The 24102-nt window shown below is 35.3% G+C and overlaps 1 protein-coding gene across 1 annotated transcript in view; it reads left to right on the top strand.

Moving 5' to 3' along the window:
- The window catches only part of Usp38 (ubiquitin specific peptidase 38), a 34664-nt gene extending 13942 nt beyond the window's left edge, over positions 1-20722 (top strand). Inside the window, exons 5-10 of the mRNA XM_005400854.2 lie at positions 837-995; positions 3102-3295; positions 6217-6310; positions 7654-7760; positions 9417-10773; positions 19502-20722. Of these exons, the coding sequence (XP_005400911.1) occupies positions 837-995; positions 3102-3295; positions 6217-6310; positions 7654-7760; positions 9417-10773; positions 19502-19663 (2073 nt within the window). The 3' untranslated portion in view covers positions 19664-20722. The remainder of the gene's footprint in view (positions 1-836; positions 996-3101; positions 3296-6216; positions 6311-7653; positions 7761-9416; positions 10774-19501) is intronic.
- The last annotated feature ends 3380 nt before the right edge of the window (positions 20723-24102 follow it).

Raw genomic sequence — 24102 nt, 5'->3', positions numbered from 1 at the left:
AATCTCTTAAAGACGTGATTGTATATTTTTTGACTTCTTAGCCTAAGTTTACAACGAAAGGACATTGTTGTAGTGATCATCAATATTAATAACTTTCTACATGCTTATAAGCATTGAGCATTTAAATTTTTCTCTTTTTTAGTGTCATTTTCTTAAAATAAAAGAAACTTCTGATTTCCTTTATTTTTAGAACCATCTCTTTTTAGGGGTAGGGAATAGTGTTTTTTATTAAAGATATTCCATCTAACGTGAGACATTGTTCTGATGCTTATCAAAAAGGAAAGTGATGTTATCTGACCTACAGTTTTAGTTACCCATATGTTACTTCAAAGATTTTTTTAGGTAGACTTTATACCATGCAGTGTATTTTCTTTTAAGTGAAAAATTTTAAATTTACACTAGATGGAGCTCTTTACCTAATTCTAGGGGTTTTCTTTGTTTTTGTTTTGTTTTGTTTTGTTTTTTGTTGTTGTTGTTTGCAATTTGCTTCTATTGAGTAATCTGGCCAGTATAATGGCCCTAACATTTTTCTGCTGCAGGCTTTTTTAAAAAGAATGGCAGCAGTGACTAAGATTTGTATGTTGTACCTGAGATCGTGTTTTACGTGGAGTATAGGAACAAGGAGGGGAATAGTAAAGGGAAGTACAATCATATGTGACTTTGAAAGCTAGATTTTCCTTAATATTCCCAAGGTTTTTAGCTTTGTAATTTTTTTAAGAAAAGGCTATGACTGAAGTTTCAGAAAAGTATTTGCTTATTATGTAATATTCTACTTATAGGCGGGAGAATGTTACAAATTTATAAATTAAGAAATACTTGTCCTTTTCTCTCTTCAGATTGTTCCTCATGTCCTTAATTTGGTTCACTCTTTCAAAAGTAATGGCCAGCCTTCCAGTACAGCCTTCTTAGTGCAGTTAACAGAATTAATACACTGTATGATGTATCATTACTCTGGATTCCCAGATCTCTATGAACCTATTCTGGAGGCAATAAAGGTATGATAGTTATATCACCATTTGTAGAGCTACAGACCATGATGTAATAGATGAACATAGTAAAACATTCCTGTAACCAGCTATTCAATTTATAATTTTATGAAACTCTTCCTGTTTTTTTGTTTGAAACATGCATTTAAAAATAGGTTTCACTAATGTTTAGAAGAGTAATGTATCATTTGCTCTCACTTCTAAATTAATAGCCATTATTTCTTTGGTCTGTAATGCCATCAATTGTAAGACATATTAAATTTATAATACCTCTTGGGAAATTTATTTGGAAAGATAGGTTATAGCAAACAAATATATAAGATTTGCACCCCATTATCCAATGTTAAAATATGTAAGGTACATCTAAGAATCAAGGAAACATGATTTAGTAAATATATAACTTTGATTCCCTTTTTTCACTTTTTTTAAATTAGTGCATATTGGTTATATAGATTAGTGGGTTTCATTTCAGCAGGTTCATACATGTACATAACATATGTTGACCATTTTAATCACTTCCAGCATCACTCCCCTTACTAAGTCTTCTTTCCCTGGCTTCCAATTTTGGGAGGTGGTTCAATGTGTGTAATGTATTTTGATATCTGTCCCTAGTACCCACACTCACAGCCCCTCCCCTTATTCCCTTTTCTTACCTAATAGTAGTCTCACTTCTCTTTTCTGGTCATCATTTTCCCTTTTTTACATTTCTGTCTGCTGTAGACTCTTCAGGAGTGTCACGATCTTTACTTGAATTATTTGTGGGTTACCCTGTTTTCTACCTTTGTATAGATAGTGTATCCAGAAACTATTGATTCTGTTTGTACTGAACTCTGGGTCACAGCAAGGATATTTTGTTCTCAGTAAATTTGTTGTGTGATCAGAGTATACCAAGAGAATGGGAGAACTTAACTTGGCCAGACATAATCAGATGTTATTAGATAGCAATTCTATTAATAATGCCCCTTTTAGAGATTTAAAATACAATTAAAGTTCTCATTGCTTCTCTTCTGTATCTGCAAGGAACTGAAAATATGCTCATTTTTTAATTAGCTAAATCAAACTAATTTGGTTGAGTCCCAAGATTTTTAAGTAACTAATGTGCGGTGTTGGTGTGACACTGACATTTCAGAAGTAAATTTCATACAGGAGCATTTTGTCATAAATTTGATAGTAATGTTACTGTCTTTCAGCATTGTGGCTGTGTCTACTTATGGCCATTCTTCATTTCTGTACTGCTTTTTATGTTGAAAATTCTGATAACTTATATGGGTTCTGAAGCAAAAAAAGGTTTACTTATTCTTAACCTGAGGAAGGCATTTTCTACTTGCTATCAACAAGAGGAACCAAAAACAAATTTTTAAAATAAAATTAAAATACCTTAAGGTGTGTGTACAAAACTGTAATAGCAGCCTAGAAAAGCAAATCATGTAAGTATAAATGATTTCACCAACTTTCCTTCATTCTCCAGTGATCTACTCATGTTTGAAATCATTTATACTGAGCATTTTATCTTATGACTTCATACTTCACTAATAAGGAGAATCTGTACATTATAATAATTATCTAGATGGTAAAATATGAGATTTTTATTTTCTGAAGTCAGAGGTCGTTGTGCTAAATTACCCCTCTTACTTTTTATCCCTAATTACTTTAGACTTTTATTTCTAAGAATTAATGCTGAGTAAATATTAATGGTTTCCTGAAAAGGAAAAATTTCTTGTTTTCATCACAAAATTTGAAAGTAATTTGTTTTGTGTAGATTAATCAATTGTGTACTACTTTAAATCTTTAAATTCTGCTACCTCTGAATCATACTACAGCATACTCACTGATTTCAAAGTTTTATTTTACATGCATTTTGCTGGCAAATATGGAATATAAATAGTTCAAATGTGACTTGAATTCCTGGTTCTTAAGGATTCTTCAACTTGTAAACTGTCATGCAACATAACTTGATTTTTTAATGACTATCCCCAAGTACTGTCAGTGATTTCAAAACTAAATAGGAGCAAAGAAAAAAATTAGGGGGAGGGTAAATCTTTATAGAGTCAATTAATTTAGTAACAAAGATAGTTTTTACTTTATTTTTAAACTGTTTTTCTCTGTGATTTGTAGGATTTTCCTAAGCCCAGTGAAGAGAAGATTAAGTTGATTCTCAATCAAAGTGCCTGGACTTCTCAATCCAATACTTTGGCATCTTGCTTGTCTAGACTGTCTGGAAAATCTGAAACTGGGAAAACTGGTCTTATTAACCTAGGAAACACATGTTATATGAACAGTGTTATTCAAGCGTTATTTATGGCTACAGAGTAAGTTTAAATTTGAGGCTTTTCTTTTCAACTGCAAAAATTAATGTATGCTGATGAAACACATAAGAAGGCAAAAACTATCTACACAATTGTTTGTTTGTTTTGCAGTTTTGGGGATTGAACACAGGGTCTTCACCCTGAGCTACATCCCCAACCCTTTTTATTTTTTTAAATTTGGGAGAGGGTCTTGCTGAGTCACTAAGTTACCTAGGCTAGGCTCACACTTGCAGTCCTCCTGCCTCAGCCTCAAAAAGTGCAGGGCTTATAGGAGTATACTACTACACCCAGCTACCACCATACCCCCATAAAGGTTAATATTTCCTAAAATTGCCTTATTTTGGAATGAAACTGCTTTTAATGCTCAAAAACTATTAAAATGTTAACCTATATAAATTCTACTTGATTTATATTATACATTACATTTAAATACTACCTTCAAGAAAACTTCTGTGATTTGATGTTTAATAGTGTAACAGAGGGATTGTTTGATCCTCTTCCAAAAAGTTGTATCCTTCACTGCTTCTTTGCTATTATCCATGTCTTTGCTTCTATTATATTCTTACTGTATTTTTTTAGCCTATATATCTCTAGAAGGAGTCCTGTTTAGTTTTTTGAGATGTTTTTGTTTTGTTTTCTTGGCTTTTTTTTTGGTTTTTTTTTTTTTTTTTTTTTGAAACAGGGTCTTGCTATGTAGTCCAGGATGGCCTCAAACTTGGAGCAAGTCTCCTGGCTTGGCCTCCTAAGTGCCGGGATTACAAGTCTGAGCCGCCGTGCCTGGCTCATACTTAGTTTTATGTGCTCATAGGTAGTTTGCTATCAGATCAGCAATTATTTTCTTGCCTTGTAAGAAGTTCATCTGTGCTTCCCACCCTAAGATGGTAGTTACTGAACAAGTATGTATTTTCCTGTCACTGAATTTACTTTCAAATCCATTTTCTTTTGCAATCAAGCAAATAGGAAGTCAGATTGTTAGGTACAGGAAGGCTATCCATAGTGCTACACAACCACAATGAACTTTTCCCCATAAAAAATAGAGTTAACATTTTCTCTTCAGTACCAATCAAATATTCATGGAGCTTGTCCAAAGATGTTTGCAAATAGAGTTCCAAGCTTTTATAAGTTGTTATGTCCACCTAGATGACTCATAAACTATTATAGTTAGCTTTAGTTTATTTCTTAGCCCCAGAATATGTTATAAGCATTCAAGTGTTTTGAGTTTAGTATTTGGAATTTTTTTTAAAAAATTCACTTTCAGACATTAAATAACACTAGGCCTAAATCTAAAGAATCAGTATCTCACCACCAGAGGTCTTCTAGCCAGCTATCTCATTTTATAAATGATGGAGAAAGCAGAGATGTAAAGCAATTGTAACTTCCAAAACAATTCAAAGAATGCATGTTATTGCATGGTAGCCAATAATACTGTCTAAGAATGGGAAGAGAGCATATTTTGTTTCTTACGTAACATAAGTTTTTCATGGCTAAAAAATAAATATATAAATATTTAGCGTAAAAATCAGACATACTCATTCCCAAGGTAATTTGTTCACAGTTTTGTGTGGTTTATTACAGAACTTTTTTTTCTACAGTTATAAATCCATATGTAGTACAAAAACAATTGCATTGTTTTCTTTTTTAAAAAAATACAGCCAGGGATATAGCTCAGTAGCACAAGCGCCTGCTTGGCAAGCGCAAGGTCTGGAGTTCGATATCCAGTACCAAAAAAAAAATAAATAAATACTTGCAATCAGGCATGGTGGTGCTGAGGCAGGAGGATAACTGCAAATTCAAGTCAGCCTGGGCTATATTGTGTGTCGAAGGCCAGCCTGAATTGCATAGTGAGACCCTGTCTCACACAAAAAAACTGCTCTAAAAAAAGTGCTCTAAGAAACTATTTGCAGAGAATCCTATTTCTGTATTTTCTAGCTACTTGATTTTATCACTTAATAATTTTTGTTAAAAATGTGTGAACATTATGGCAATACAGATCTGTGGTTTATCATTCTGAATAAATAAATGTGCCATGATTTATTTAACCATACTCATATTACTGAATATTAGATTGTTTTCCTCATAATTAACATCTCTCCATCCATGTGCAGGTGTGGGTTTTAGATGATACCAAATTGCTTCCCAAAAGACTGTAGCATTTTGAATGTACGTGCTAATAACTGTCACTACTAAGTGTGACCTTGTACCACCGGCAGCGCTTGATGTAATTAGTCCTTTTAATTTTTTCCCATTTAGGGAAATATCTTTTGGGGATTTTTTTGGTTTCATTTTCCTAGGCTGGCCTTCAGCTTGTGATCCTCCTCCTCCTACTTTCACCTCCAAAGTATCTGGAATTACAGATAACTGCCACTACAACAGCTTGTCCTTTTGTTTTAATTTTCGTATAACTGACCATCCTCATATTTTTTTCTGTTCATTTGTTTCTTTTCTGAATAATCTTTGTGCATTTTTCTGATGTTTTTTTCTTCTTTCATGTTCCTTTATATATGTTCTGTATGATAATTCTGTGCTGCACGCTAGGCCCTATCTCCTCAGTAGCTCATTGAGCCTATAGATGAAGCCCGTAACACAATCCAGTCACATCTCATCGAGGAGGCAGTCAGTGTTAACCAGCATAATCTATTTCTGTTTGCTAACCCAGAACAATAGAAACAGTGTTGGAGGGCACATAGGCCATTGCAAGACCAGACAGCAAGCGTGTATTTAGTGTCATTCTCCCCACCCCTCTTCACTGTGTTACGTAGGTAACTTTGTTATACAAAAGACTATCATATAAGTGAAGTTTTGGTTTGAGGAGGTTGGTAAGTTCTTAAACCAGTTTTCTTTTAGCTTTTCAAAAATACTATTTTAAAAAACACACATGTACTTACACATACAGATGTAAATCATTGTATTTTATTCTCTTTCAGTTTCAGGAGACAAGTATTAGCATTAAATCTAAATGGATGCAATTCATTAATGAAAAAATTGCAGCATCTTTTTGCCTTTTTGGCTCATACACAGGTGGGTTTATCTTTATGTAGTATGTATATGGTAACTGCACTTGGTTCACATTATTTTCAAGTAATGAAATTGTTGTATATCTTACATAAGATGAGAATTCTTCGAAGCACTAAAGCCACTGCCTAAAATATCTACATATTGGGGTATACCTGAGTTTTTATTTCTTCTCCCTGCTTTCCATTATTATAGATGAATATCATGCTGATTAATTTCTTATCCAATAAGTAATTTCCAGGAAGAAGTCACTTTAAATTTGTCTTTTGTAATTTACAAATACTGAATGAAGATTTGCACAGTAACAAGCAAGTAAAATAATTTTGGGTGTTTTGCCTTCTTTTTTCTCCCTTCTGTGTCCACTTTCATTATAATTTAAAAATCTTTGTACATCAAATGACTTAAAAAAGTTTTAGAACTTAAAATTTTGTGATGATCTTTTTAGCCACAGATTAATTCAAGAAAATAAAGTTAGTGCTACTAGAAAAGATCACATCATGAATAATCATTCAATAGGCATCTGTTAAGAGATACTATATGTATCTGTTTGTAGTTTGTGATAAGCATTTCAGGGGAAACTTATGTTCATAGAACTTTCAGTTTAGGTTTTGAGATATATATACAAATGATGCATAATATTTACACATAACTTACAGTATTATTTCCTGGATTTACTTTGATTGCCTTTATCTCACAGAGGCCTAAAATAATATTAGAAGAATAGGTCCAGAAAGGAAGAGAAATTCATAGTTGATGGGAGTGACTTGTTGAGAATGTTTGGTTTACTGTTTACAAGCTGAGAAATATCTCAAGTAAAATTTCTTAAATGGGAAACAATATTGAGAGAGGAGGAGAGAGAAATTGGCAAAGTACCTATCTGCTGTGCTCACATTCTGTACATGTACTTAGGAAATTTTAAAAAAAGAAAAAATACATACACATAGGTCTGTATAGTATTCCCCTATTCCTTTATCCATAATATATATTCACTAACTAACATACCTGTATCAGATATGGTTTTTCAAAAGTTAGGGACTCAAATACATGACTGTCATAGAGGTATAATGTGAGGCCATTATATCAAGAGCTAGAGAGACCTGAATTCTAATTAATATTCTTTCTGCTACTTGGGTAGCTGTAGGACCTTGGGCAAGTCCCATAGTTTGTCTAGGTCTCAGTTTTCCTCTGCAGGGTGAAAAGCTTTGACTAAACTCTAACCCACCCCCAAGTCTGACACTTTAGTTAAAACTGAGCCAATTAACTTCAAGTAATCTTTATTAAGCCTTACATATTATGGTTGTTTCATTGTGAGAATCATTTTTTGGTGTTTCCTTTACTGCTGTCAAAAGAGGGAAGCATATGCACCCCGGATATTCTTTGAGGCTTCCAGACCTCCCTGGTTTACTCCCAGATCACAGCAAGACTGCTCTGAATACCTCAGGTTTCTGCTGGACAGGTAAAAGTATTTTTTAGATTATGATTGATTGATTGATTGATCGACTGATTTGGTATCAGGAATCGAACTCAGGACCTTATGCTTGCCAGGCAGGCGCTGTGAGTAATAAAATGACCCTGAGCTGAGCTATGTCCTTGGCCCTTTTAGATTATGATTTGAATTGTGTTTTCTCATCAGTTTATTTCCATTTAAAATTGTTCTTACTTTTGAAAATATATTTCGGGTATTGATCTTTAAAATACCCTTGCCTTTATGGTATAGTTTTAGAGTGTTAATTGGATTCCTCTTTTGGATTTTCTTATTTTAGACCAGCTATTAACAAAGTCTAACAGTTGCTCCTGAGGCTTCCCAAAACTTAGGAATCTGTGGGGTCTTCGCTCTTCTAGCTACATATTTGTGGGAAGTTAGATTTTTTTAATATACTTCATCAAAAAAAAAAAAAAACCATAGAGTGATAGATAGAATACAAACCAAATATGAGGATCCAGCTATCTTGTATGAAGCCAGATACTTAACACTGACATTCTCACTATGGGGGGGAAGGTACAAATAAAACTTTTTTTTAAAAAATTATTTATATTTATTTGTAAAGCGTTTTGTGTTAGTTAGCTTTCTTCACTGTGACAAAATACCTGACAATGACAAGTTAAGGGAGGAAACATTTTGGCTCAGTTTCTGGTTTTAGTCCGTGGCCAGCTACTCTGTTGCTTTTAGGCCTGTGGGTGGCAGAGCATCATGGCATAAGGATGTGCCGGGGTATCTGCTCGCCTCATGGCTGCCAGTAAGCAGAGCGATCTGGAGAGGTGATGCCAGCAGCCTTTTTCCCGCTTTTATTGCGTTCAGGCCCCAGCGTGGACAGACCTGCCATGCTCAGGGATGCGCTGTGCCTGTGTGCTGTCCCGTTACCAGTCATCTCTGCAGATACCCTCACAGACACGCCCCAAAGTGCAATTTCCTAGGCATTTCTCAGTCCAGTCCAGTTGACCAGTATGATTAACTGTCACAGCTTTTATTGCTTTTAAAAATGTTAATATTTTATTACTCACAGTCTCAATTTTTGAACAGGGTAAATACGAATAGCTACATTGCAAGTAAACAAAACCTCTTCGGCTCTTGCATGTTTTAAGTATATAGAAAAGATGTTTGAGAAGCACTTCTTTAGACCAATTTGTAATTGTAAACATACTGTGTATTTTACTCTGCTTAGCGCCTGATTAATGCAATCCATTATCTTCTTGTATCACCATCTTTGCTCCCTTCAGTTTATGAGTCACTGCTAGTAAAATAAGTTGGACTCAGCCTGAGCAATTTTTTCTTTAACCAAAGGTATATTCATGGTTTCTTTGTGCCGGACTTCTATAACATGCCAAGCAGAGATATGTAAGATAAGGAGTTGATACGTGTAATTAACTGTAATGTAATACATGCTATAGTAGCAGTATGAAGAGAGTATAATGAGAATTAGAATACTAGTAGCTCCTTAACTTTTCTTCTAGGATCGTTAGTCAATAATATTCTCAATAAAAAGAGGAAAAACATAATCTTTTAATTAAACATTACATTTGATTGGAATAATTTGAATAAGCAACCAATAGTTGTAAATAGAAACACATGTAAACTTAAGTGTAGCTATATAACGTGATGTCTTTCCTGCAGACTCCATGAAGAAGAAAAGATCCTGAAAGCTCAGTCCTCACACAAGCCTTCTGATGGCCTGGGGTTCAATGAAGCTTCTTTCCAGGATGGAGCCAGTAAGGCGGCTGAACTAACAGAGACCCCTTGCACAAGTGACAGTGAGAAGACTTTAATAGAAAGAATGTTTGGAGGAAAACTACAGACTCACGTATGTTGTTTGAACTGCAGGAGCACCTCCCAAAAAGTAGAAGCCTTCACAGACCTTTCACTGGCCTTTTGTCCTTCCCCTGCTATGGAAGACTTGTCTTTCCAAGAGCCAGCATCGTTACCCAGTGCACAAGATGGTGGCCTGATGCAAGCCAATGGACCTGGTCCTTCAGAAGAACCAGTGGTTTATAACCCAGCAACAGCTGCCTTTGTCTGTGATTCAGTTGTGAATGAAATAGGCAGTCCTCCTGATGAGTTCCACTGTACTGAAAACACTTCTGTCTCTAATGAGGCTACCAAGATTCTTGTTAATAAAGACGTACCTCAGAAACCCGGTGGTGAAAATACACCTTCAGTAACTGACTTACTAAATTATTTTTTGGCTACAGAGATTCTTACTGGTGACAACCAATATTATTGTGAAAACTGTGCCTCTCTGCAGAATGCTGAGAAAACTATGCAAATCACAGAGGAACCTGAATACCTTATTCTTACTCTCCTGAGATTTTCATATGATCAGAAGTATCACGTGAGAAGAAAAATTTTAGACAACGTGTCACTGCCACTGGTTTTGGAGTTGCCAGTTAAAAGAACTACTTCTTTCTCTTCATTGTCAGAGAGTTGGTCTGTTGATGTTGACTTCAGTGATATTAGTGAGAATCTTGCTAAAAAATTAAAGCCTTCCAGGACTGAAGAACCTTTCTGCCCAAAATTGGTGCCCTACCTACTAAGTTCTGTTGTTGTTCACTCTGGCATATCCTCTGAAAGTGGGCATTACTACTCTTATGCCAGAAACATCACAGGTACAGAGTCTTCGTATGAGATGTGCCCCCAGTCTGAAACTCTGGCGTTGGCACCCTCCCAGAACCATTTCATGGGGAGAGACAGCCCCAGTGCTGTTATTGAACAGGATTTGGAAACTAAGGAAATGTCAAAAGAGTGGTTTTTATTTAATGACAGCAGAGTGACATTTACTTCATTTCAGTCAGTACAGAAAATTACCAGTAGATTTCCAAAGGACACAGCTTATGTGCTTTTGTATAAAAAACAGAACAGCACTAATGGTTTAAGTGGTAGTAATCCAACCAATGGACTCTGGGTAAATGGAGACCCACCTCTACAGAAAGAACTTATGGATGCTATAACAAAAGATAATAAACTATATTTACAGGTAAGTTGGAAATAGATTAACTTCCTTGTTTGTGGAAAATATTAAGCAGTTGACATATGTTTAATTGGAGGCCCTAATTTTAAAATCAAAAAAACTGTTCAAGGAATTGTGAAGCTTGAGTTTAGATTCATATGAGGTAAACTCAGTCTGTATAATTAAATTGCCATACTTGTAATGTTGTGAATTGATTGTGAAAAGTAGTAATTAGATACACCATAAAAGACCCATTTCTTTTAATTATAAAAGATATGCTTAGGCCTGGGTGTTGTAATCCCAGCACTTAGAAGGGTGAGGCAGGAGGACTGCGGGAATTCAAGGCCAGCCTGGACTGCAGAGCGAGACTGTCTCAGAAAAAAAGGTATGCTTAGATTGTTTGTAATTACAGAAAGTGTGTCTTTAGTTTGAAAAGATAATTCTACAATTCTGCCATACAAGAACATAAAAAATTTTAATCAAATGCAAGTATCATTTCTCTTTCCTCTATCCCACCCTCCAGGAGAAACAACTGCTAAATTTGGTATTGATTTCTATAAGTTCTTTGTGTAAATATTTTGAGGGCTATTTATCAGCATTTAGATGAGCAAGATAAACACTAAAAAGAAAGAATATAGTTTTTGAGCACCTGGGCAATAAAATCAATTAGTAAATAAATATACATATTTATGTAAATAATACATTTCACATGAGATGGATTTATATGTAAGCACATGTGTTTCAAGAGGTTATCGTATTTAAAGTAAAGATCTTGCTGAAAGTATTTTTCTGTGAAATCTGCTAACTTGCTGTCAACAGAAAGGACCAGCAGTAAATTATAGTGAAATTGTAGGAAAAGATATTGTAGGTATATTAATGAGATTGTTCAAGTGATTTTATGAGTTTAAATGTGGAAATTTCTAAAAATTTTGTTTGAAAGTCACAAAACTGAAAGATATAGGCAGAATAAGAAAAATGAGCCATGATAGTACTGATTTTTAGAGGGAGGTTCTCACAAACTTTGAAATTCACTGCATTGTAAAATACCCAAATAATGCTACATGATACATTTTTAAAGGACTATAACAATATTCCAGAGTGACATGAAAATAATTAACTTTAAAGAAAAATAGAAATTTGGAATTTTTGTTAGAACAGGTTGACTACCAAAGACATCCAGGCAAATGGTGTATTATCAAGGTAATAGAAATAAAATTATACATTTGTATCTTGTTTTGCTTGCTATCATAGCACTATTTATTGACTTTCATGATTCTAGAGGATCCGAGAGGTAGCTTTGATCTTCATGATTCTGGAGGTTTAATTTGAAAGCTTCTGTATTATAAAATGTAGACAGTAAGGCCCAGTGCAATCTAGAGTTTTGGAAAGAGATGATTTACATATCAGTTATTAGGTAAAATATTTATTTAATGAGAGACTTGGGTTTTAAAAAACAAAAAAATCAGCTTATGTGATCAGATTGCCAAGCACTTTTGTAGTCATAACAACTCCTTGTATTGCAGTCTAGATCCAAAATGACTTTGCGGTTTATCTTGTCATTTACCCCAGTACATTCTGACTACACAAGAGTGGAGCATGAGGACCCACCCTTTCCATTATTATTTTAAGGCTTCTGTGTTACATAACCTGTGAAGTATTCGATGAGTTCAGTTTTTCAGTGTTCTGACTGCCATCTTCAGTCTCAGATTATCGAGTTGTTTTTTTAATGCAAAAACCATATCCAAATTTATTTGCCTATACTTAAGCCTTTTTAAAGCAAACTATAATAATTCAACCATAATTAGAAACTTAAATATAATTTAGATTATGATTATTTACTGTCAAATATAGTAATGTAGATGATAAAGGCTTGAATTGTGAAGTTTCTCATATTACTTAACCAAGTCCTTGTGGTATTTTAAGTTTGTGTTGGGAGTACTGTATTGTTTATTCTGTTGTGCTGATGAGTATAATAATTGCCAGTCACTGGAGAAGTGTGGTGTTGACATTTGTTTTACAGCAGTTTTCAACACTCAGTTGTTAGTTTTGAACACATAAAGTATGTATCTGTGTTTTTGGTCTTTTCCCATGTTTAGTTTTACACCTAAAATGAGGCATAGTTCAAAATTTGTGCCCATTTCAGTGTTTCATATTACAAAGCATTTCATTTATGATTCAGTATGTCTAGGATAGCATGTTAGTTATAAGAAATAGCATTATACCTATTTACAAAACAGTTGTAAAACCTTAAATAGTATGAGGGTGTAGGGTGAACATTTTGAGTTCCTCTACTGTGGATCAATACTGCAAATGAAGTTATTAGCATTTTATACATATCAGGTTAGCTGCATTCTTCTCTAATACTTCATATACACTGTAGAAACCCACGGTAGGATGATTTTGCATTTTTTAGGATTCACTTTTTAAAGATACCACTTTTAAATTAAATCTAATCACAACTAGATTTACAGGTGACTGGCCAAAGTCATGTTGAAGAGTCTCACTATAAAGTCCTATATGAGAAACCATTTTCTACTCTGCACTCTAGCATGACAGGAAAAGAATGCAAACTGCATTTCAAAACAAATTTTGGAAAGGGTTTTTTTGTCCTATTTTCTTTCTTCCCCTTTATTCCAACTTCCTTATAGAAGTACATATCTACATTATTTTAATGTCTAGATTGTAAAAGCTATCCCTTTTGTTAAAATGCAGTAAAAGCAGGAGATAACAGCTCCTTGGCACAGGTGTCTGCCCGGCAAGCGCCAGGTCCTGAGTTTGATTCCTAGTACCAAAAAAAGAAAAATCTAGGAAGAGAAAGATTGTATAATAACCACCACAGTTGCACTGGGGAGATTACCAGCTCACCTGGTCTGCATCAGCCACAAGGAAAGCTTTCCGGACTTTATTGTTTGGTTTCTTTTCTTAATTTCTTTAGAGAAGATGGTGGTTTAACTTTTGTTTAACTTTTTTGTTTTTTGAGTTAAGGTCACGCTGTGTAGCCCAAGCTGGCCTTGACCTCACAGCAACCCTCCTGCCTTAGCCTCACAAATGCTGGGGTTACAGGTGTGCTCCACCATGCCCAGCAGTAGTCTATAATTTTTAATTTTTTTACTATTACGGATACAGTGAATATATGTAATAAAATTTATGGTTTAAAGAAAGTTAAAAGAGGATTAATTTAATATCAGCAGTTTTACTTGCATTAGAGATTTAAATCTGTCCCAAAGAAGCATCAGTAACTCTGTACTGTCACTGTATCTATAGTCTGCTGCGAAGTTAGATTTAATTTTAATACTTGCTATAAATTTATGGTATAAATTACATATGCTATAGGAATCATAATTTTGACATTGTATGCAAGGTTCTCATCTATAATGAAAGACAAAGTGGAAGTCAGTTTTTTCTTCTATCTATAAGCTCATCTGTTGAAAACATACATTTTTCTCTGCCAGCCATATATTTATATGTATAGATAATAAATTCTAAAAAACATTCTTGAAAGGCTTTGTATTTTGAAATGGAATACAGATTTCATAGGTGTCAGAAGCAAGGAAGTTACTAATTTTATGTGTCCATCAACATTGCTTCTAGGAGAGAATCACTTTGTAATAAAGTATAGATAAAAATTGTTGTACCATTTAGACAAAGAACTTACTGAACTGTACCTTGCATATTCTTTCAGTTTCTGTTGAGTATCATGTATATCTGAAATCAAATATAGTTTCTTAGATACAGATTTAAAGTTTTATTGTTTGGGTACTTTAAGGTGCTAAGTTACAGAGCTATAACATTGAGGAGTTGAGTTTGTAGTTTGATGCCTCCTTCTGATTTATATTTAGCTTTTATTTCTGTCAGTAAAACATCTGTAATTCTTAGGTAATTTTGTACTCTGAAGACTAAATTAATATATATAATATCTGGAAAATATACTATGTGGGATCCTTCTATTACAAATGTTGTAAATAATAGTAAACAACTAGAAAATGTTGTTTAAAAGTATTCTGCAAATTAAGTTATAAAAGCCCTATCAGATTGGTTTATTAGGCTATTCTATTAAAGATTTCTTATTGAAGATATATTTTAGCCATCAGAATATGTAATTCCTTAATCATTTTCTGTTTTAGAGTCAGATGGCAGTCACTATATGCTGCAGAGAAATAAAATGTCCAAAATGTGAGAGATAGGTGGGAGAATAAGCCTGAGGTTTTTCATGCATAATGAAAAATTGAACATCTTCTGAAGAAAAATAATAGTTAACTACAAAATGACAGCTAGAAATTATAAAATAGTATTACTTCGCAAGGTGGCGTGGTGAAGTCAAGGCATTTTTTAGTTGTTAGTTTTTTAAATTTTTGTTGTACATGTTTGCAGTATGTAATTATTACGATCCTAATGGGGAGCTGGTATATCTGCATAACATTCCTTAATTCCTTTTACATCCCATACCCCTCCCCTCATTCCCACTCCCTCCATCTTTTAGTCTCCTTCACATGTGATAAATGGCAATCTCCCTGTTTCCTATTATTTATCTGTTATTTTGCTCTTTAATTTATTTATACTTTGGGTTTCATGTGAGACACCATGTGATGTTTAAGCTTCTGTGTCTGATTTATTTCACTTAAAATTATACTCTCAAGTTGCATCCATTTTCCTTCAAATGACTTAACTTTATCCTTCCTTGTAGCAGAAAAGTACTCCATTGTGTATAAAAACATTTTATCCATTCCTCTGTTCATGGACATACAGAATACTTGGTGCTGCTGTAAAAATGGGTATGCTTCAGTTTCATTGACTATTAATTAGGTTATTCAGGATTCTTAATCTTCTTGGTTCATTTTGGGTAATTCATTTCTGTAGAAATCAATCCATCTCTTCTGGATTCTCCAGTTTATTGGAGTACAGGTTTCAAAGTAGTTACTAATCTTCTTTTTTGCATTTCCCATGTGATTTCAGCTTTTTTGTTTCTAATTGTGTTGATTTGGATCTTTACACCTTTTTTGATAATATTGGCTAAGGGTTCATCTATTTTGCTTATTCTTTCAAAGAACCAACTTTTTGATTCAATAATTATTTGGAGTTTTTTGCTGCTTGTTTGTTTTATTTTTTTGGCCTCAATATCATTAACGTGTTCATGATGGTCTGTAATTTGTATGTCTCCATGCTGGGCAGTTTGTACTACCAGTGGTACATGCATGACTGTCCCATCGGGTGGCTTGTACCACTGGTGACTTGTACAAATGGATCTAATCACTTTTATCGGTCCTTTTACTAAGTAAATTAATTAAAAGCTGCCTGGTGGGACAGTCCAGTTTGGTTTGTAACCAGAATCGTGGAAGGAATTAAGTTCCTCAACCGAGGTATCACTGTAATTCAGTGTTTGGCTTTTGATTCCCCCTCCCCCTTGATGCCCATGGGTCAGCTTTGAGGAAGTTGGGAGTTTTCAAAGGCATTTTATTGCCTTGTTTTTTCAGGATTCCTTTGGTTGTTTTTTTTACTGATGGTTTTGAGTTGACTGTAGAGTAGTAGAATACTGTGTTGCTGGCTTGGAGAGCTCTGTAGTTACCGTCTGCTTTCCAGGGATAAGCTCGGGATGTGGCTGTCTATAGGTCTTTGCCTCTGCCCCACGTCTGGTCACCACTGTTGATTTGGGCTCTGAAGAGTCCAGCACCCTGTTCTCTGAAAATGAACCACAGTATTATTGGTGACACAAAGAAAACCAGATATTGACATATAGTGAAAACCGATTAATAATAACAGCTATGCCATCCTGGTAATCATATCAAAATCAGCAACAATAATGGAGTCAAAGACAAACTGGATACAGTAATACCTTAGTTCATGAACACTTCTGTTTGCAAACAATTTGGTTCACAAACAAAAACAGGAAAATGTTGCTTCCATTCACAAACTCCACATCAGGTGACAGACATGACCATGGCCATCTTCCCTAAAACCATTAAACAAATTAAGTTCTTAAATGGAGGTGCCACTGTACTGACATACCATAAGAACCAATAAAAGCTACTGTTGTATCACCCCTAAGAATAGAAAAAATGCTGTGTGTTGTGGCTCAGTCCTGTAATCCCAGCACTCAGGAGGCTTAGGAGGATCACAGTGAGTTCAAAGCCAGTTTGGGCTACATAGTGCGTTCAAGGCCAGCCTGGGCTACATAGCATGACCCTATCTCAAAAAAACACTCCTCCCCCCAAAGAATGTATAATTACAATATATACACAAAGACAGACCAAGCATTGATATACAGTAACTATCTTAAATGCAACAACTATACCACCACTAACAGTAGAAAGTAATTCAACAATAATAACCCAGAGTCAGTTAAATATCTGATTAATAAAGCAGTAATACTGGTAAAGATGGATGAGCTAAGAAAAATGAGAAGTAAAATTTTGAAAATTAAAAGGAAGAAAGAAAATTGAGATAAAGGATCCTATTATGGAATAAGAAAACATTAATAGAATTAGATGAATGTAACAAAAAAAGAAGAAAAAGAAGTTTTACAAATGAGAAAAAAGAAAACACCAATGAAGAAAGAGTCCAGACAACTTCCTCTGTGCTTTGAATGAGAGGTTTCTGCTCAAGGTCTGTAGTACTAGCATCTGCCCGATACAGGGGAAAGCTAGCAAGTCACTGCTAAGGCCTGTTTCGTTTCTGCACTCACACTTTTGTGTGTGAATGCTGAATCCTGCCCACCTTTGCTCCTGCTGGTAGTTAGTCACTGGTGTCCACCCTAGAGCTGTATTCACTCCAGCCTCTCCAGGTTTCCATGTGCCTCTGCACACCCCGAGTCAGTGCTTTCTGCCTAATTCTATTTCCTGTGGATTTGTGAGGTGCCCCCCACCTCCAAGGACCCCTTTGTCTGTATACCCCAGGCTGTGGCAGCTGTCCATGCCAAGACGTATCCCTGATCACAAGACATAGATGGAGAAAGCAAACAGACCACTGCGCTCTGTGCTGGGTATAGCCAACCAAGCGGGGAGATCGACCAGTCTGCTAGACTTAGTGCCAGCACGTTCAGACCCAGCCCCATCTGATAACCGTACGAATTGCTTATCACCACAGAGGCAGGACTCCCACGTCCTTCCCAACCTGAGCTTAAATTTTACAGCGGTCTGTGTCTAGCCTGAGCCCTCTCCTTGAGTCTTGTAGCCATCTCCCACCCAGTGGAGAAATCATGAAACGTAGTAGTTCTGTAGTTCAGTTTTAAATAACCCTTTTCCAAAATGGCTCCTCACTGAACACTCAGATGTTGGGTGCTGCGCTGGATTTTTTCTTTTTTCCAGCTCTACCCTGCCATGTGGAAGGAGTTAGAGTACAAAACCCCATGTTGGCTTTGCACTGTACAATAACTGTGGGCTTTCTTTGGGGCTAGCACTGCCAGCCTTGTCCACTGTTTCTCCCTGGGACTGCCAGCCCTCTCCAAGCTTACCTTGTGTTAGTGGAGACAGGTCCCCCTCCCTCGGAGCTGGGTTTATTTTTCCAGAGTGCTTCATTCTTTTCTATGCATTGTGCTCAGTTTCTCCAGTTGTACAGTAGTTTCTAGTTTTCCTGTCAGCTCATTCCCAGTCCCCACAGATCTATTATTTGTTTCCCAGGTACCTTGATCCCAGGGGGGCTGTAGTTTCTACCTGTCTTTACTCTGCCACCTTTTATCTTTGTCAAGGTACTTTAAGTTTAAAAATTAGAAATCATACTATTTTTATTATTAATATATATTGAAAGTTCTTCCAGATAGTCATGCTTTTTAACACTGGCTTTCCGACCTTATTGTCACCAATCCTATTTGAAAATAAAATATATGGGCATTTGTCAGAATCCTGGCATGCTTCAAGGAGTGTGTAGGCCCCTAGCTTTAGAATCCAGTTTTACACTTTGCCAAAAGAATTCACTATAGTTTATTCACATTGTTCCCTTTAAAGCTAAGTACCTAACACTGTTCTGAGGTTAATATTGTTGAAGTCCTGATATGTGCCTGGCACATGAATGAGTATGACTGGTTCCTGATAAAAGTTCTAATAATTTGGTAGGGAAATGTTGAAGTATTACTGTAAGGAAATGGGCTTCCGTTTACTTTTTGTTGTTTTCTGAGATCTGTTTATTAAAAAATAGCCTAAGAAAACAATACAGGAAATTTAGGCTTCATCCCTTATTTATAACTTTTACTGTAATCATCTACTTTCACAATAGCCCCAGTTGCCAAGCATGGAGTCACACACCTGTAATCCCATTACACAGGAGACTGAGGCAGGAGGATCACCATGAGTTTGCAGCTAGCTGGGCTACATATTGAGTTCAAGGACAGCCTGAAGCATATATACCTAGATCCTGTCAAAAAGAAGAAAAACAAAAAAGGCCCAGTTGATAAAGAATGGGCAATCTGTTGTGTAACCTTTTAATTTTATGTTTTGTATATTTTTTAGAATTCCAGGCTGGCTTCTAACCCAAGGTGATCCTCTTGCCTTAGCCAGCCAAGTGCTGGGACTATAGGCGTGCACCACCATACCTGGCTATAAAATAAGATATTGAAACAGAATGGCTTTTAGGGTCTTATTTCAGGCGAATTTTGCTCAATTCTTTTCTTCAGTGGGATTTGATAAAGATTAATGTTCACATTTTAGCACTTATTAAAATTTGAAGGATGCTTATTAAGGCTTAAGCAGTTTTAGAATTGTGTACGTTATATACCTATCCACTGTATTTAGGATCTTAATTTCACAAAAATTATTTTTAATTTTAGGAACAAGAGTTGAATGCTCGAGCCCGGGCGCTGCAAGCTGCATCGGCCTCTTGTTCATTTCGGCCCAATGGATTTGATGACAATGACCCACCAGGAAGCTGCGGACCAGCTGGTGGAGGGGGTGGAGGAGGATTTAACACAGTTGGCAGACTCGTATTTTGATCTTGAGAGAATGCAAAATGCATTTGGTCAAAAACCTCCAATGCTATGACTGTTAAAATGTCAGACTGTAACAAATACCATTTCTATTTTTTATTTTCTGTTCATTAGACCCTTATACTTTAAGAAAACACAGTGCTTGTTTTTATTTTCTTGACAATACATATATTAACAAAATGCATCACGGGAAAAAAATCTACCTCTTAAAATTCCATTTGCATTTATGGTTAGAAATGCTTGACCAAAATGTTCAGAGGAAAGAAATGTACCAGGTCTCTAATTAAGCTGTGTTAAATTTGATAGATGCCTTTAAATAATTTGTGTTCAGTTTTACTGAACAAAAAATGTATAATTCCTGTAGTATCCTTTCTAAAGTAATTGATGCTAGAGGTAAAAGAAATATTGATTTTTAAAAAAAAGAAAGAAAATCCTTTATTTCCGGTGTAATTACCCCATTATTAAATTCAGCTCTTTAAAAATACTAGAGATGATCCAGTCTCTTAAAAAGGCAATAACATGAACTTTATCAAGCTGTAGTACTTTTCAGCACTGTCTTCAGCATCACTGTATCTGTATTTCAAGTATAAATGTTTTTAAAAAGGATTACTTATACATACGTGCTGGATTGACTTTAAGAAAGGTGCATGATCTTGTAGGAGCAATGTTTTTACCTAAAAATTGCTAACTTTGTAGTATTCCTAATTGTTCAAGGATTTTAAAATTCTATTTCAGGGAGTATATCTTGTGTATTTTGAAGGAGGTGAGTTCTGTATGTGCCTTGCAGTACTGTAATTCAAAAATAGGAATCTTTGGCTGCAGAGAGTTTTTTAAAAATGAAATGTTAGGAAGTAATTTTTGTGCTAATATTATAACTTTTTGAAAGGTATTAGATTTTCCAGAAGTAAAATCTGATGGTTCTAAATCAATAAATGTGGTTCGAAATAAAATGTGATAGTAAATTTTTAACTCTTAGAAAAATTCAGAGGAAGTAAACCTACTTAAGTAAATAAATCTTTTTGTTTTGTTACTTCTGAAAACATTAAACATCAAATAACATATTTATAGAGTTGTATATCTGGAATTTCTTTGTTTGTTTGAGTCATATGTTTTGCTCTTCCTACAACATAGTTTCAGATAAAACATGAAAGTGCCAAATCCTGCCATCCCATGTTGTTCTGTTGCCAGGAAACTGGAAACAGGTCAGATCTCGTGGGTCTTGATTATGTAGTATCCAGGAGTTATACCAAATATCCTCCTTCCTGAAGGTCTTCACTTACCCATGGTTGTACATTGTTCTGAAGATTGTTCTCATTTATTTTGAAAACATTTTAAGGAAATAATGTTCTTTGGTGATTTGGGGTTTATCTTTTTCCCAAGCCTTTATGGCAGTGGTTAAAAAACAACTTATGTTCATGTTCATTCCACTACTTCCCCACTCCTAACCTGTTTCCACTCACCAAGAAGATTAGGAAAACAGATTACATTAAAAACTAGACATTCTTTACTGACTCAGTCAAGATTAGTCTTCCTCATAAATGAATGAACAAGAATTTTTATCGTGCTTTTCTTGGGCTTCCTCTTATGCTAATAGTGTTTTTCTCAGTTACTCTGTGTTCAGTTATCCACTGATGAGAGACTGATTTATAATCAAATTATATCAGTTTTAATATTTACTAAAATTGTAAAGTCATTTAATACTTGATGGATTATTATTGAGCTAAGATGCTTCTAGGAACTTCCATAATGGCAGGAAGACCCACACAGTTCTGTCTATAAATATCAACTATTTCAAGGATTTTATATGGCAGTACAATGTGTATAAAGGTTAAATTCTAGTTATACAATAATCCTGGGACTATTCAAATTATAATCTGATGCCAATACCAAAGACTTGAAGTTAAGGGCTTCCTTTTAGATTGAAAAGAAAATAATACTAATTATTTGCTGAATTTAATGTGTTTGGCACCCAAAATAAGCTTCATTCAAAAACCTAGGCAGCTGAACTTTTAAAATAATGTAATATTTTTTTCCTTTATTCTTCCCTTTTTTTCTTTTTCAGACAGGGTCTCACCATGTAGTTTAGGCTGGCCAAGAATTCACTATATAGCTAGCCCAGTCTGGCCTCAAACTCGTGATTTTCCTGCCTCGGCTTCCTAAGGGCTGGCATTAAAATCACCACCACACCCAGCAAAATAATGTAATACTTTAAAGTGCTCTGGTCCTTACACGTCTCTAAGCTGTTTTTGTTTGTTCTTGTGTTTTGTGGTACTGGGGATTGGACCCAGAGCCTTGTGCATGCTAGACAAGTGCCCTACCACTGAGCCACATCCCCAGCCCACATCTCCATTATTTAATTGTTGCTTCGTTTGACATACTAGGTCTTTTCTTTCTGCCATATTCCTAACCTGTATACTTCCTTCCACTTCTTGAAAATGGTTTGAGGTCTAACTGAAGGCCGACTAGGACGCTATTGCTATTTCTCTTTAGTTCAGACCAAGGTAACCAGTTTAAATGAAGTTGACCATTTCTGCTCAAAAGAGCACATTAGGCTTCACTGCAAATCAAACATAAAGCTGGAAGTCTGAGTCTGTTCCTTTGAAAGGTGTGTGTTGACACATGGAGAAAAGTAGAACTTTTTCCACAATGACACCCAAAGAAATATATGTGATGGCCTCACAGCCGTTTCACCTGTCCCGCAGGGGCCTGTGCAGCTCTGACTCTCATTTACTTGTCAGGTTGGAGGAAGGACTCTTGTTCACTCTCCAAGTATTATCTCACGCCTCTCTTCCAGCTTCAGGGAAGCGAGGCAGCTATAGGACTAGAGATCCCAAGCTTTTGTTCCCATCCCTTACGATGCCAGTAGGATCCTTTGGATATAGAGATAAAGATTCCTTATGATGTATAGAGGTATTGGGGATCCTTGTGACAGGTTCCAACAGTTTATTAACTTACATCTAGGAGGCACAATATTTTCAAAAGCAAGTCTTAAACTTAAGCACATAATGTTCCCTTCTCATTTAGTTCTGTTCTTTTCATGAATATGTTATCTATAAAAGTAGTTACCTTTCATATATGTAATACCTCTTTAATGCTCTTTAAGGATCAGATACCATGGATCTGGCACAGTTTTTAAAAAATTGGCATAGTGACTGGAAATCACCTTCCAATATTATATACTTTGTTCCCGGTGTGTAGTTCATATTGCACACTCTATATGAAAACAACTTGGGGGAGGGGGTACTAGGGAATGGATTTGGGGCCTTTTCACTGAGCTATACCCCCAGCCCTTTTTACCTCTTTATTTTTTATTTTGAGATAGAGTCTCACTAAGTTGCCCTCATTGGGCTTAAACTTGCAGTCCTCTTACCTCAGCCTCCAAGAGTGCTAGGGTTACACACGTGTCACTATGCCTGGCCAAAGAGCACTTTCTAAATGACTGTTTCAGAGGGGATGATGCTATACACTTACATATAGTATCTCTTCTCATAAAAGTGCTGTTTCACCACCTGCTTTTCTCTACTGAGTTTAGATTTTCATAACTATCCCTAAGGTACAGAAGATGTTATTTACATTTTATAAGAAACTTATTAGGAGGTATTAACTTGTTACTAATAATTCAGTAATATCATCTGGAAGATTAAGAAATCTTGGCTAATGTAATCCAGTAACTAAAAAGTTTAAGTGCAACAACAAGGAAATGTGAATTTAAAGGTATCATAAGAAAGTTTAAAAATTTTTCTAAGGCAGGAGGGTTGTTGCAAGTTCAAAACCAGCCTGGGCTACAAAGTGAGCTCAGCCTGAACTGCATAGCAAGACCATCTCAAAAAGACAAAAAAAAAAAAATTCTAAAACGTATACTATTCCATATATTGTTATATAAAACTGTCATATATCTCCATTATTGACTTTATTTTGTTTACTGTGTTGTTGTACAAAGTCCTATTTTTGAGGTCAATTAATCTCAGAATGAATGGGTTTGTTTTTTTTTTTATTTTATTTTGGTACTGGGCATTGAACTCAGGACCTTGCGCTTGCCAGGCAGGCACTTGTACCACTGAGCTATACCCTGCCCCTGAATGGAGATTTTTTAAAGACTACTTTGTTAAAAAAAAAAACAAACAAACAAAAAAAATGCAGCTTTCCCATATAAAAAGGAATTGCAATAGAAATAATTTTCAAAGAAATGAGAATCAGACTTTTTATGAAATCAGCAATCTTGAGTTTCAGAAACTCAAAAGGATTGGTTATGTAAAACCTTAGCCCCAATGTTACATAACTGGTGTGGATTTAACATTTAAAAATATAATCTAGAAGTCAGCCAAGTGTATTGCCAGCTCTTGTCAGTGTCTGTTATGGCCTGCAGTTGTTTTTCTCTTAATAGATACGTTTTCATGTTATGTTTTGTATGCCAAACCTATACACACACACACACACACCTTGAT

The sequence above is a fragment of the Chinchilla lanigera genome, unplaced genomic scaffold (genome assembly GCF_000276665.1).
Source record: "Chinchilla lanigera isolate Chin_1 unplaced genomic scaffold, ChiLan1.0 scaffold00070, whole genome shotgun sequence".
Lineage (NCBI taxonomy): Eukaryota > Metazoa > Chordata > Mammalia > Rodentia > Chinchillidae > Chinchilla > Chinchilla lanigera.
The sequence above is the reverse complement of the archived record's forward strand: the minus strand, read 5'-3'. Positions and strand labels throughout refer to the sequence as shown.